Raw genomic sequence first — 12,715 nt, 5'->3', positions numbered from 1 at the left:
TGGCAAACCCACACGACGACGTCAGAAATTATTTAGCCTTCTTTTTTTGTCGACGAGTCTTGTTCACAAGAGGCAGGTTAGATTTGTGGAAGCTAGAGGAGCACCCCTGCATACATTCTAACCTGCGTTTTCAAGCAAATCGGACTTCCAGTCCATTATAGCTGCGTAATGTCGTCCGAAAATCTATCAGATACTCAAATGGAATATGAGGATGAAAAACAGGTGGGTTTAATATCATGACTCTATCTTGAGTTTGTCAGTTAGCTATAACGCTAGCGCTGTTTGTTGTAACGCGTTACAAGTAACGTGTTTGAATTGATTGCTAGCTAGTTAGCTTTCGTTATGGCATCAAACCTGTAAACGTCTCTTTTACCAACAATGACAGTGTGTATAAATGTTTTGGAAAGGTTTTGAGTAAGATGTACCTGGCTCCCGATAATCAATAATAACATAGGTACTGTATTATTGAGTTATTTGAGTTTTCCCTTGTGCCATTGGCTCGCTGGTCCATAGGTTATGAGATATGCCTGGGCCTCATTGGTCTATCCTGACACAGCAGTAGATGAGGTTGAGTCTACCGGCGTTCGATACTGTCATGCAAACAATAATACTGTAGCCTATCCTTTGAAATCTGTGTTTTAATGGAAACCAGGGTTAATCATCACAGTCACTTATGTGCTAGCTGATCAGTCACACAAAGCTTATAAGGATGTACAAGCTAGATCTATTGATTCATACTCGTTTTCAGTCCCATATACTTTGTGAATGTTATTTAAAGTGTGGCACTGATATTAGGCTTAGCTGTATATAATATAGGCCTATCTATATCAATATGTGACATCTATCAAATGGAGTACATTTGAAAAGGCACTTGTACAGGCAGCATCCTGAGTGGATGCTGGTGAAGGTCAGAGGTCTATTGACAAACCCACTGGTCATATCAATATGCATTGACTAGCATGTCTACATAGGGAAGTTACTGATGCTATACTTTGTCTTATCAATGATAATGGGTGCTAATAATACAATGGTATTTTGATACAATGACAAGAAGAGAAACCGGTCATGTGAGAAAATATCATTTCATGGTAGCTAGCTACTATGGGTCTAGTCTATCAGTTTGGAACTGTTTGAGGGAGTGTAAAGTATCCGGTCCACTTTTGCAATTTCCCTCATTGGGCCTGAATATAGTAACCTTTACATTTTTGTTATGGATCAGTAACAGAATCTGTTCATTGGATTCTCTACTCTGAGCCACTTATTGTCCCTGCCCCTGCTAGCTTTGCGTTCACTGTCCTCTACATTGAATGGCAGATATTCTCATGTACTTAAATTGCAGTGTTTTGTGGGTTTCTCAATGTTTTCTTAGCTTTATTGAGCCAGATAAGTCACAATGTGTTGTAAGTTAATTAACAATGGGCAATTCCATGTTAACAGTGATGCTAAGACTCATATGTAAGTTTCCACAAAAAAATGGACAAAAACACATTTACTTGAAGAATAATGCAGATACAAACAGTATGACGGGTTGTGTTTGTGCTGTAATTCTGTTACCAAACTTTGCATCTGCACTGTTCTGTAAGTACATGTTTTTTTTGTAAAATAAATGTGGAAATTGTTGAAAGTAGTCCTTCTGCATAGAGTTGTATGGTTTATTTAACTTTGCAATCATTGGTTTTTGTTTGACATTTTAAAGTGAAAAATCAGTCTCAGCTTATCTCTGTTACTGTGGAATTGCCCCAATAGAGAATGTTTTGCTTACTTCTGCTCAGAGTCTATCTGGACTGTGGGCAATAACAAGGTGTGTCTTGTTAACCCACTTTTCACTGGCATCTGTCCATGGACTCCACACTGGCAGTAAAGGGTAAACCAGTTTGTCTAGTGCAGGAGTTGCCTCCAGTAAATCATAGGCTTACACCTTACAAAAAGCTTTAGCATGAAGGTGTCATGTGAAAACTAGAACCACTCTGCAAGCTCTGTGTACCTAGACTTTGGTCAGCAATTACTCAAGGCCCGTTTCTGTATAATATTTTTTTCAATAACCATAAAGTAAGGCCACACTTGGCTTGTACATATTTGCAGACAAATGGCTTTATGAGGGGAAAACAATTTGTTTTAATGGCACCAATAACATGTCAGTGATGGGGAAACTGGTAACAGGGCTGTTTTGTCCACATCAGCTGAAGAAAAGTGTGTGAGAGGGGGAAATAATGGATTTGAACTGCTTTCTAGTCACATAATTCTTACTCAATCATAACACTCGTCTTCTGTGTGAGTTGTTCATCGCAGGCAACCATGAGGGCGTGAGAGATAGTGTTGCAGGAGAGCATGCAGAGAGTGACTCATACTATGAAGACGCTTCAACTACCTCAACTCATTTTCATGGCGTTAGCCCACTTCACAGCTGAATATGAGTAGGGTTAGGCTATATGATTCAGATGCAATCCTTTCTGAAGAGCACAATGCCAGCCCAGTAACCTAGTTGTTTTGTCATCATCAGACCATCTTATAACCTTCTTATTCGTTTTAATTTCACAAGTTCAGTGAAATGTCCTTGTAACCTCAAACCCCAACAATGCTGTAATCAATAACCATGTAATACGAAAAATAATATAGGGTAGAACACAAACATACAATAAATGGAAATAAGAACACGAGGAAGTTAGTAAGCATAATATACACAGGATCAGTCAGTTCCAGTACCATATTTACATTGTGCAGGGATACTGGAGTGATAGAGGTAGATAATTGTAGAGGTAAGGTGACAAGGCATCAGGACATGTTACTGCATATCACAAGGCGTTGGACAGTTAAATGGAGAATGTCTATTTTAAAAGCCTATGCTTGTTCTTCTCTGCGCATCATGGCTGACATTATGATGAAGCATATAGGGCTATAGTTTAGATGTTTCTCCTCTTTAGCTAAATTCCTTGCACGTAGCAAGTAGTACCCATATGACGGCACATCGAAATGTTTTCTTTGCCTGGACAGGACTCTCAGGAAAAGAATGCCAACCTTGTGAAGGGCGAAGAGGTCAAGCTGAAGGCCAAGTACCCCGGCCTGGGCCAGAAGCCTGGAGGCTCCGACTTCCTCATGAAGAGGCTACAGAAAGGGGTAGGTGGAACGCTTCTCCCGGCGAGCCACAGATAATGCATGCTTTTGATTCAACATGTTAGTGACGTGCTAGGCTGGAACAAATGCCTACAGACCCTTGTTGACCACTTGACTAGGAAATCGCATAGGCTTAGAATATTCTTCTTTAAGACATATCGATACGTTCTGCATTCATGAGGATCTCAGATTGCCTTGGTGTGCCTGTGGCAGTAGCTATGTTCCAATTAACTTGTCCAGTGATACTATTATTATTTTTTGTCCACATTTTAGAAAGTTCACAAAGAAAATAGATGTGACAATTACCTTCTACGGTGCATTTCCATAGAACTATCTTATGTCATTAAAAACAGCTATACTTAATGACCTCGCACCTATAAAAAAATATATACTTTTCTGCGAAAACCTAGTGTCAACTAACAATATAGTGGTTGAGGTGTTTCCATTACCCATTTAGGCAAATTGTCATCAATCTATTAAAGAGCATTCTCTATGCCCTCCTACATACAGTGGGGCAAAAAAAGTATTTAGTCAGCCACCAATTGTGCAAGTTCTCCCACTTAAAAAGATGAGGCCTGTAATTTTCATCATATGTTCACTTCAACTATGACAGACAAAAAAATCCAGAAAATCACATTGTAGGATTTGTAATTAATTTATTTGCAAATTATGGTGGAAAAAAACTTTTGTTATTGACCAAATACTTAATCTCAATACTTTTTTATATACCCTTTGTTGGCAATGACAGAGGTCAAACGTTTTCTGTAAGTCTTCGAGGTTTTCACACACTGTTGCTGGTATTTTGGCCCATTCCTCCATGCAGATCTTCTCTAGAGCAGTTTTGTTTTGGGGCTGTTGCTGGGCAACACGGACTTTCAACTCCCTCCAAAGATTTTCTATGGGGTTGAGATCTGGAGACTGGCTTGGCCACTCCAGGACCTTGAAATGCTTCTTACGAAGCCACTCCTTCGTTGTCCGGGCGGTGTGTTTGGGATCATTGTCATGCTGAAAGACCCAGCCACGTTTAATCTTCAATGCCCTTGCTGATGGAAGGAGGTTTTCACTCAAAATCTCACGATACATGGCCCCATTCATTCTTTCCTTTACACGGATCAGTCGTCCTGGTCCCTTTGCAGAAAAACAGCCCCAAAGCATGATGTTTCCACCCCCATGCTTCACAGTAGGTATGGTGTTCTTTGGATGCAACTCAACATTCTTTGTCCTCCAAACATGACGAGTTGTGTTTTTACCAAAAAGTAATATTTTGGTTTCATCTGACCATATGACATTCTCCCAATCTTCTTCTGGATCATCCAAATGCTCTCTAGCAAACTTCAGACGGGCCTGGACATGTACTGGCTTAAGCAGGGGGACACGTCTGGCACTGCAGGATTTGAGTCCCTGGCAGCGTAGTGTGTTACTGATGGTAGACTTTAGTCCCAGCTCTCTGCAGGTCATTCACTAGGTCCCCCCGTGTGGTTCTGGGATTTTTGCTCACTGTTCTTGTGATCATTTTGACCCCACGGGGTGAGATCTTGCATGGAGCCCCAGATCGAGGGAGATTATCAGTGGTCTTGTATGTCTTCCATTTCCTAATAATTGCTCCCACAGTTGATTTCTTCAAACCAAGCTGCTTACCTATTGCAGATTCAGTCTTCCCAGCCTGGTGCAGGTTTACAATTTTGTTTCTGGTGTCCTTTGACAGATCTTTGGTCTTGGCCATAGTGGAGTTTGGAGTGTGACTGTTTGTTTGAGGTTGTGGACAGGTGTCTTTTATACTGATAACAAGTTCAAACAGGTGCCATTAATACAGGAATTGAGTGGAGGACAGAGGTGCCTTTTCAAGAAGAAGTTACAGGTCTGTGAGAGCCAGAAATCTTGCTTGTTTGTAGGTGACCAAATACTTATTTTCCACTATAATTTGCAAATAAATTCATTAAAAATCCTACAATGTGATTTTCTGGATTTTTTTTTCTCATTTTGTCTGTCATAGTTGAAGTGTACCTATGATGAAAATTACAGGTTTATATTTTTAAGTGGGAGAACTTGCACAATTGGTGGCTGACTAAATACTTTTTTTTACCCCACTGTATCTGTTTCATGTCTCGGGTATAGCCAGGGAAAGCCAGCATCCATAGAATGCAATAATTGACTAATATTTCCATATTCTAATAATTCTCATGTATCGTCAATGTATCGCCATGGTGAAACTTGCACTCTTGTAAATCTGAAATAATTGGATGTTGAAACTTGCATCCAGCCAACCAGAAAAGCAAGGTGAAGCAATTTAGGCATTCTTGAAAGTCAGGACAATCCTTGTCCTGCAAAGAAACAATATTTTTATAGTTGAATAAATGGATTTTGCAAGCAGTAGGCATTTAGAGTTAAATGTGGAGTGGAGTTTTATGTCACCTGTCACATGCCCCCGCGTACCTTCAAAATTATTCGACAATCACAATTTATTCCAAAAACATTGTTTCCATTTGTCACAAAGTTAGACAAAAGAAAATCCACCCCTGTTGAATGGATAAAAATGTTGTCTGTCTTTAGAACGTTTCTCCTATATGACACGTCGCAAAGGTTTCTTTTGGTGAATAAACCGGCGTCAATGGAAACCTGCCAATTAACTTTAACTAGCAGATCTACTCCAGACAACCTAAATTGAATTCCTTCTTTCTTGCCCCCACCTAGCAAAAATACTTTGACTCAGGTGACTACAACATGGCCAAGGCCAAGATGAAGAACAAACAGCTGCCCGTGGCGGGCCCTGACAAGAACCTCGTCACAGGGGACCACATTCCCACGCCACAGGACCTGCCCCAGAGGAGGTCCTCCTTGGTGACCAGCAAACTAGCAGGCTAGCCTAGCCTCCACCCATCCGCCAGGCCCCCAGCTAACGTTCCTCACCTGTCCCCCAACAATGCCCACCCCTAGTCATCTCCAGGCTCTACTTGGCTTTAACATATCGGGGAGAGCTGTGAAAGTCAGTACATATTGCTTGTATGTGGGTAGGGTGGGGAGGTGAGCTGGGACCTTTTCTACCATCTCTCCACACAGCTCTGCTCTCTGCGCACTCTGCTCTACCGCCTCCCTTATGTCTTGGTTTGGTGTTCAGAGGTACATAAAGTAGATGTGCCATCAGGGAGGCTGAGTTTAATGCACTTTGTATTATGTACAGTTTGTTTTTGCATCCCGAACAACACCAAAATATATTGTTGACGAGGGAGTTAGGAACCATGATCGCTCCACAATTTTCGATGTTGTGTTCTCGTCAAAGCTGGGGGTAGATGTTTGCATATTTTGCTTGCACACCAAATCTGGGAGGGAAGGGAACCATGGTGAAGTATCCAAAGGAATGGAGTGGTAATCAGAGGGAAATGTGGAAACTGATTTGAGGTTTCCTTTATCTCATGTTTTGTCAAACAAAAATCCAAGGTCATCCACGCTGACCTGAACGAACGGATATGAAACTGCACATTTTCTGCTCATGTTGCTTTAATTCTTGACTCCCTGTTGCTCTTCTTTTTCTAAATATGCTGCATGATTGTAACATGTAACAAAATGTGCAAATCTGGAGGGGTTAGACGACTCATAGGAAGTAGCAAGCAACCAAATGGAGCCATGGAATGTCCATGGTCACTCTCCACACCTTCCTTCCTTCCCTCTCAATGTCCTGACAATCCACACACTGTCTGTAGGCTGCCCATGGCGAAAGCAATGGCAAAGCAAACTAAATACCCATTTATCATTTTAAGGCTGGGAAAATAAGTTGTATAATACTCAAGTTAAATCTCAGTTCTGTGGCTATTACATCACATCAAAAAGCCTAAATGATTAGGGGATCAATTCAGTGTATATTTCTGTATTGTGTTGAGAAATTTGACATTTGGTATGATTTGTGTCTTTAATGGGTTGTTTGTACATTGTCACGCATTAGCCATTTACTACAATCTGGCTCTTCACTGTTAATGGCAGCTCCTGTTGAGAAACTTCCAGTAACAGAAGATTACTGCCTAGTTCCCAATTACATTAGTTGCTAAACCTCTCCTCGGTCTCTCCTTCAAATTCAACGTAGCAGGAGCCTCACAGCGTACTGCTAAAGCATATAGCCTCACGTATTTACATTCTAAATAAAAAAATCTGCGATGTCAGTAATGGGGTAAACAGTCAGCCATCTGATAAACAGGCAGCCTTACTGGCCCCTGGCTCACACACACCTAACTGGAACACACAGCGTGCTTTAGAGATATGCTCACTTGACACATGGCAAAGGGAAGGGATTTTATGACATGAGGAGAGGGGGAAAATTGTGTGTGTGTATTTAGTTGACCCTGCTCACACCTGTTGGGATGGCTCAACTTGCAAAATAATTATGGTCAGGGGTGTGTTAGATAAATCATACAAAAGTAAAGGCTAGTCGTCCTATCTCACACTCCACACAAATGATAAAATACACACTTGATCACTCCCGTCTTGGCAGCTTTTGAATATTAGACACGGACCTGTGTCAAATTGCAGGGAAGAAGATAGTGTGTTTGTCTGGGTTAGTATGAATGTGCTGCTGTTCTCTGTCCCAGCGGGTGTAAATAGACTTGGGGGTTGAGGATATTTTTTCTTTCTGTTGATTTCACTACTTGTAGTGCTCTGATTCAATGTTTCCTTTCTCCTGTCGGTGAATACACTACTTCTGCTTTTCTTTTCTTTTTTACGACAGAGACCTTCATCTGTATAATATGAATGTGTAAATGCTGCTGATTTCAGTCGATGACAAATCTTAAACTGAGATATTACCCTATAAAGAAAGCCTGTCCCAGGATTCAAACAATTGGACCCACTCCTACCATGAATAATGTCTGCCAATTGGAGACTGACTAACCCCTCCAGGGTTGGGGGTATAATTCCATTTCAATTAGGATATGAATTGAAATTCTACCCATGCCCAATGCAATCCATTTTGGGAACTGGCCAGCAGGAGTTGAAATTTAATTGACCCCAACTTGTTACTTGAATTTGAACAGAAAGACCGTTCAGAATCCTAAATAATTGTAGCTTGCCATTGCAGGCTTAAAAAGTGTCCTAATATAATTGGATATGCTGCTGAAATTAAGGTTGTTGAAACAACAGAGGAATTCTTGATTGCTATGTTTTTGTGCACTGTCTGGCTTTGTATGGAGCAATGCAATGAGGGATATAGCAGGGTATGTTAAAATACCATGTCTCCTGTTCAACCATAAGTATGTGCCAGAATGTAAACAAATGAAAATGACTGTGCTGCTTACTGAAACTGTTTTTGGTTTTGTGTACAGTAAATATGTTTTAGTGTTCTCTTACATCACTACATAACTACAACAAAAGTTTATCCTGGCCCAAGATAACTGCAGGGATATCTGGAGCACCCTTGCTCCCAATAACTGGGGGTTTACTTAAGGATATGTGTATTGTGGCGCTGGAGACAAAACAAAAGATTGATTTTAAGAAATTAGAAAGTACATGAGTACTAATAATGTTTGTTGTGTGGAAGTAGTGGAGCAAATTTGTCAGTATTTGAAATAAACTTTTACATGAATATGAATTACTTTTGGCTATTTTCAATTATCATCTCACATTGATTTGATCACCAATAACCAACCAACTGTCTCTAGCTACAGTAATCTTTACAACCACACAGGGCAGGATACCGCCACTTTATGTTGATAAATCACATAAAGTCTAGGATCACCGTTTTATATGTTGATAAATGAGTCTATATTACAACCCGTCATTGGCCACTAGGGGACAGCAGAACTCCGCATTCACTATCAATGGTCTCTGAAGGGCTACAGCAAAGTGTACATATGTGTTATTTATCTGTATCGCTCAATGCAGAGAAATGCATTTTTATATCCTCTCTTCGTGGAGGTATTTATCTGAATGTTAATGGAAAACCATCCCAGATAGAATTGTGAAACTACTTCAAGGAAGAGGGGAGACCCAATGGAGGAGGCAGAGTCGAAAGTCATCGAAGTCCCTCCCACTTTCCCCTCCCTCTTAACTACACGACAAAAGGTTGGTCATTTCCTCTTCGGGCTCACTGTTGTACTTAGCAGTCAATGATGTGGGATATTTGAGCAACAAAGTAGCTAAGCGCTAGCTTTTTGTAAAATAACTGCTAGAATCGTACTTTTATTTTTCAAACTCTTGTTTCTTAACCTTTAGATAAAGTCAAGATGAGTCTGTCGAAGTCGATTACACGAGCCACAACTACGATGTTGAATTTTCAAAATGGAGTCGTTGGAGGCTCTTCGTACCCTGCTGGTACCTCTTTGTACTATTTCGGCGAGACTGGGGCTGTACGTGCTGGGGCGTCACCGAAGTCAAAAGTGGATACTGACTTGGGTAATGGGACTGGCGACACTCCACCACGACCCACGAAGTTAGGAGTGAATGTCGTGAAAAGCAACGTCCTGGGTAATCATTTGTCAGACCGAAGCAACAATGACGACTCTGACGGTTCTTTGCCCTGCACTCCTCAGGTGGCGTCAGAATGTGGGCCTGAACTATCGAATTGTCAATCGGGCGATGAAGTATTGGAACATGATACAAGACAACTAATTGAAAACGTATTGGTGGACTATACAGGACTGTCTCCGTCTCGTTGTAAGCAAAGCAAGGCTCTTACGACGATGAAGAAAGTGGTGAAGGATATAATAGCAAAGCACCGATACGCATACAATGGTACGTAGATTTACAGTAATCATCTCTATAGATCCAAATCACTGGTACTACCTAGCTAAGTAACTGTATAGTCTGTTTTAAAGATGGCATTGAGCTCATAATACGTTAACTTGGTTAATAACAGAGCAATATTATCAGGAATGTGGTTAGTTCGTTTAACTCAGACTTTTTTTTATTTTTTATTTTTTATTTTTTTTAGGTATGATCGCCAAACTTGACTTAGATGACCGATGCGATGACATGAGTTTCATCAATTCTGTGGCCACGACCATGTTCAGTGATGGGACCACGAACTGGGGTCGCATCGCCAGCCTGGTGGCATTTGGAGCAGTGGTGAGCCAGCACTTGAAGGAGATGGGCAGGGGACACTGCATTGAGTCGGTGGGCCAAAAGATCGCCACATACCTCCTCTCTGACCAAAGGGACTGGCTGGTCAAAAACAATGCTTGGGTGAGTCTTCCATGTGGCCCATGCGTCATTGGCTCACATCTTCAAATCTAAATGAGGACGGTTAATCTTATTTACCCTACTTGTCCAGTAGCTAATCATAAACCTAACTCTGTATTTTTGTCTCTTACTCAGAATGGATTTGTAGAGTTCTTTCATGTGCAAGATCCAGAGTCCTCAGTAAGGAACACCCTCATAGCCTTTGCTGGATTTGCTGGGCTTGGGGCAACACTCGCCATGTTGGTCAGGTGAATTGAACTATAAAAGACATCTTACTTTTTTCAACAAAGAAAATGGACTATTCCCGCAAGTTCTCTGAAATCCTTAATATCACCATGATTGGAATGACTACCCAATGATGTCCTGTTTAGTCAAAGAAGAGGGTCAGTCTGTTGGATTATAGTGGCGGACTGAATTGGGACAGTGCTTTGGTGTCAAGCTCAAGTTAGCTTTTTTCCGCATCATGTTTTGGTGCTGTTTTTGTTGTTGTTTGAGTGGCTATTTGAGGATATTTGGTAGTTGTTGGAACAGTCTCCAAATATATTCATCTGACTACTTAAATCTAACGGACTTGTTAAATGGAGCTTTTATTTAATGTAAAAAGTACAGACATTTTATTTTTGTAATAAATGAATAGAAACAGTTAATTAATCTGCAAATTTTCAACTCACTCTTTAAGTAATCAAGATGGAAAAGCCTTAGCTAATAGCTATACTTGGCAATGGCAAAGTTTCGCCTCTGACCATAAAGTTGGCTCAAATGACTTGTGATATTAGTCATACATGTACAAATGGGGATTGGTGTAAGAAAGACAGAATCTGCATTGAACTGACCAGTAAGGGCCTTAGAATTCAACTAAGGTATACCCAGTTTATGGGCATTGAAAATGTAAAGTTCTTACAGCAGGGAAGACTATTCTACATGCAATTAATTGCCTTACATGCATGTCATCTCGCCTACACCCAATTCGTAAGATCATATTGCTGTTCCTTGGGGTAGATTTGCCAGTGATGCCTGGCATTGCATTTGCGTGGCTGTAATGTGACTTCCTGGTTAAGGAAATCTTGTGGCTGTTGCACTGGGAGGGGGAAGGGGGAAACCTGTTTTAAAGTCAGTTCAAAATTCCACTCAAGACTATGCTGATTTTGTATTTGAAGCGTTTCATTTCCAAGTTATATCCATGTAAATGCAATGTGCTCACAGGTTTAAGTTTTGAATATGAGCTTAAAGATTGCAAATGGTATCTGGCATTGGTTCAATAGAGGCAAGATTGTCTGGACTGTAAACGTGTACAGCAGTTCCACCTAACAAACTAGCACTAACCCTGATGCATCTTGCTGGCAAATTCCTTTAATCTCCTGAAGTTATATGATTAAAGGATAAAATCATGCAACTTTTGTGACTGCAATGAATAAAGACTGTGACTTTATTCACTTTGTGGCAGCAATTGTCTGAAAGCAGAAGTTTGGCTGTCAACTTTGAGACTACTTCTCAGGGGGGGGGGGGGGTTGTGAAAAGACAGCAGTGACATCTGCACTGTGCTAGTTTCTGGTGATGAAAAGTAACCACATACACAAATGAATTCCTGTGTTGTACATAGTCATCTACACACACGCAGTCAAAAACATGTTTATTCGCACCATACCCCCTGGACATACACTGTGAGGTTATTTCCTAGAAATGAAGCTTCTGTGGTAACCATGCCTATATGTGTGTCATAGGCAGGCCACCACTGTATCGCTGCAGCCTCAGTTGTCAGAAACATAATTATTAAATTAAGACTGCCAGAACCCGTTGGGTGCCAATAAAATAAGTTGACAGTAGTCCAAAGATCTTTTACACTTTAGAGATGTTTCCACAAATTGCATCTGACAGTTCATTCTGCACCACAATCATAGCATTGCAACAGTTGAAGCAAATATTAACCACATCCTTTGTTGCTCACACTAATTTACCAGCTAGAGAATTGCTTCTGCATACCAAAGCAGTATTCTATCTCAGAGTGCCACAGGTGAGATGCATCCAGTCTCAATTTATTTATTGATGTGCAAATGTAAAATGACATGACATTGTAACCCTCTTGCGCATAGGCCATAAAATGGCTGATTTGAGCGACAGCCCGGAAATACCACACTTCTCCTTTTGCATGTGTGTCCGTCACTGATGTATAGAAAGGTCAGAACCAGACTGGTTATTGTAGATAACGCTTTCCCCTGAAGCTTAAGGAGAACTGGAGCAGATCGGGGGCTAATGGCGGAAGGAAGCATAGGTCAGCAATGTACAATCTAATCAGGCATGCTTTTAGACAGCTATGGAAATCAGCCACAGAGCGGGTATTGTTTGACTTCTGCTGGGCCGAGCAAAGTTGGAGATATCACAGGGTAGTGGCGGAAGTTGAGAGGGAATTTGAGTTCACTTTTGTTTGCGCTCTGCCTCATAAGAA

At 40.9% G+C, this 12,715-nt stretch overlaps 2 protein-coding genes across 2 annotated transcripts; both read left to right on the top strand.

Annotated features, from left to right (window-relative positions):
- Positions 1–35: 35 nt before the first annotated feature.
- LOC110514600 (alpha-endosulfine) lies at positions 36–8,683 on the top strand. Its single transcript, XM_021593917.2, has 3 exons — positions 36–222; positions 2,992–3,114; positions 5,803–8,683. Exons 1-3 carry the CDS (start codon positions 169–171, stop codon positions 5,971–5,973), a joined length of 348 nt encoding a protein of 115 aa, XP_021449592.1. The 5' UTR covers positions 36–168; the 3' UTR covers positions 5,974–8,683.
- Positions 8,684–9,317: 634 nt separating this feature from the next.
- Positions 9,318–12,095, top strand: LOC110514588 (induced myeloid leukemia cell differentiation protein Mcl-1). The gene is made up of 3 exons (XM_021593909.2): positions 9,318–9,825; positions 10,025–10,275; positions 10,408–12,095. Exons 1-3 carry the CDS (start codon positions 9,318–9,320, stop codon positions 10,522–10,524), a joined length of 876 nt encoding a protein of 291 aa, XP_021449584.1. The 3' UTR covers positions 10,525–12,095.
- The last annotated feature ends 620 nt before the right edge of the window (positions 12,096–12,715 follow it).

This window comes from Oncorhynchus mykiss, chromosome 3, assembly GCF_013265735.2.
Source record: "Oncorhynchus mykiss isolate Arlee chromosome 3, USDA_OmykA_1.1, whole genome shotgun sequence".
NCBI lineage: Eukaryota > Metazoa > Chordata > Actinopteri > Salmoniformes > Salmonidae > Oncorhynchus > Oncorhynchus mykiss.
The sequence above is the reverse complement of the archived record's forward strand: the minus strand, read 5'-3'. Positions and strand labels throughout refer to the sequence as shown.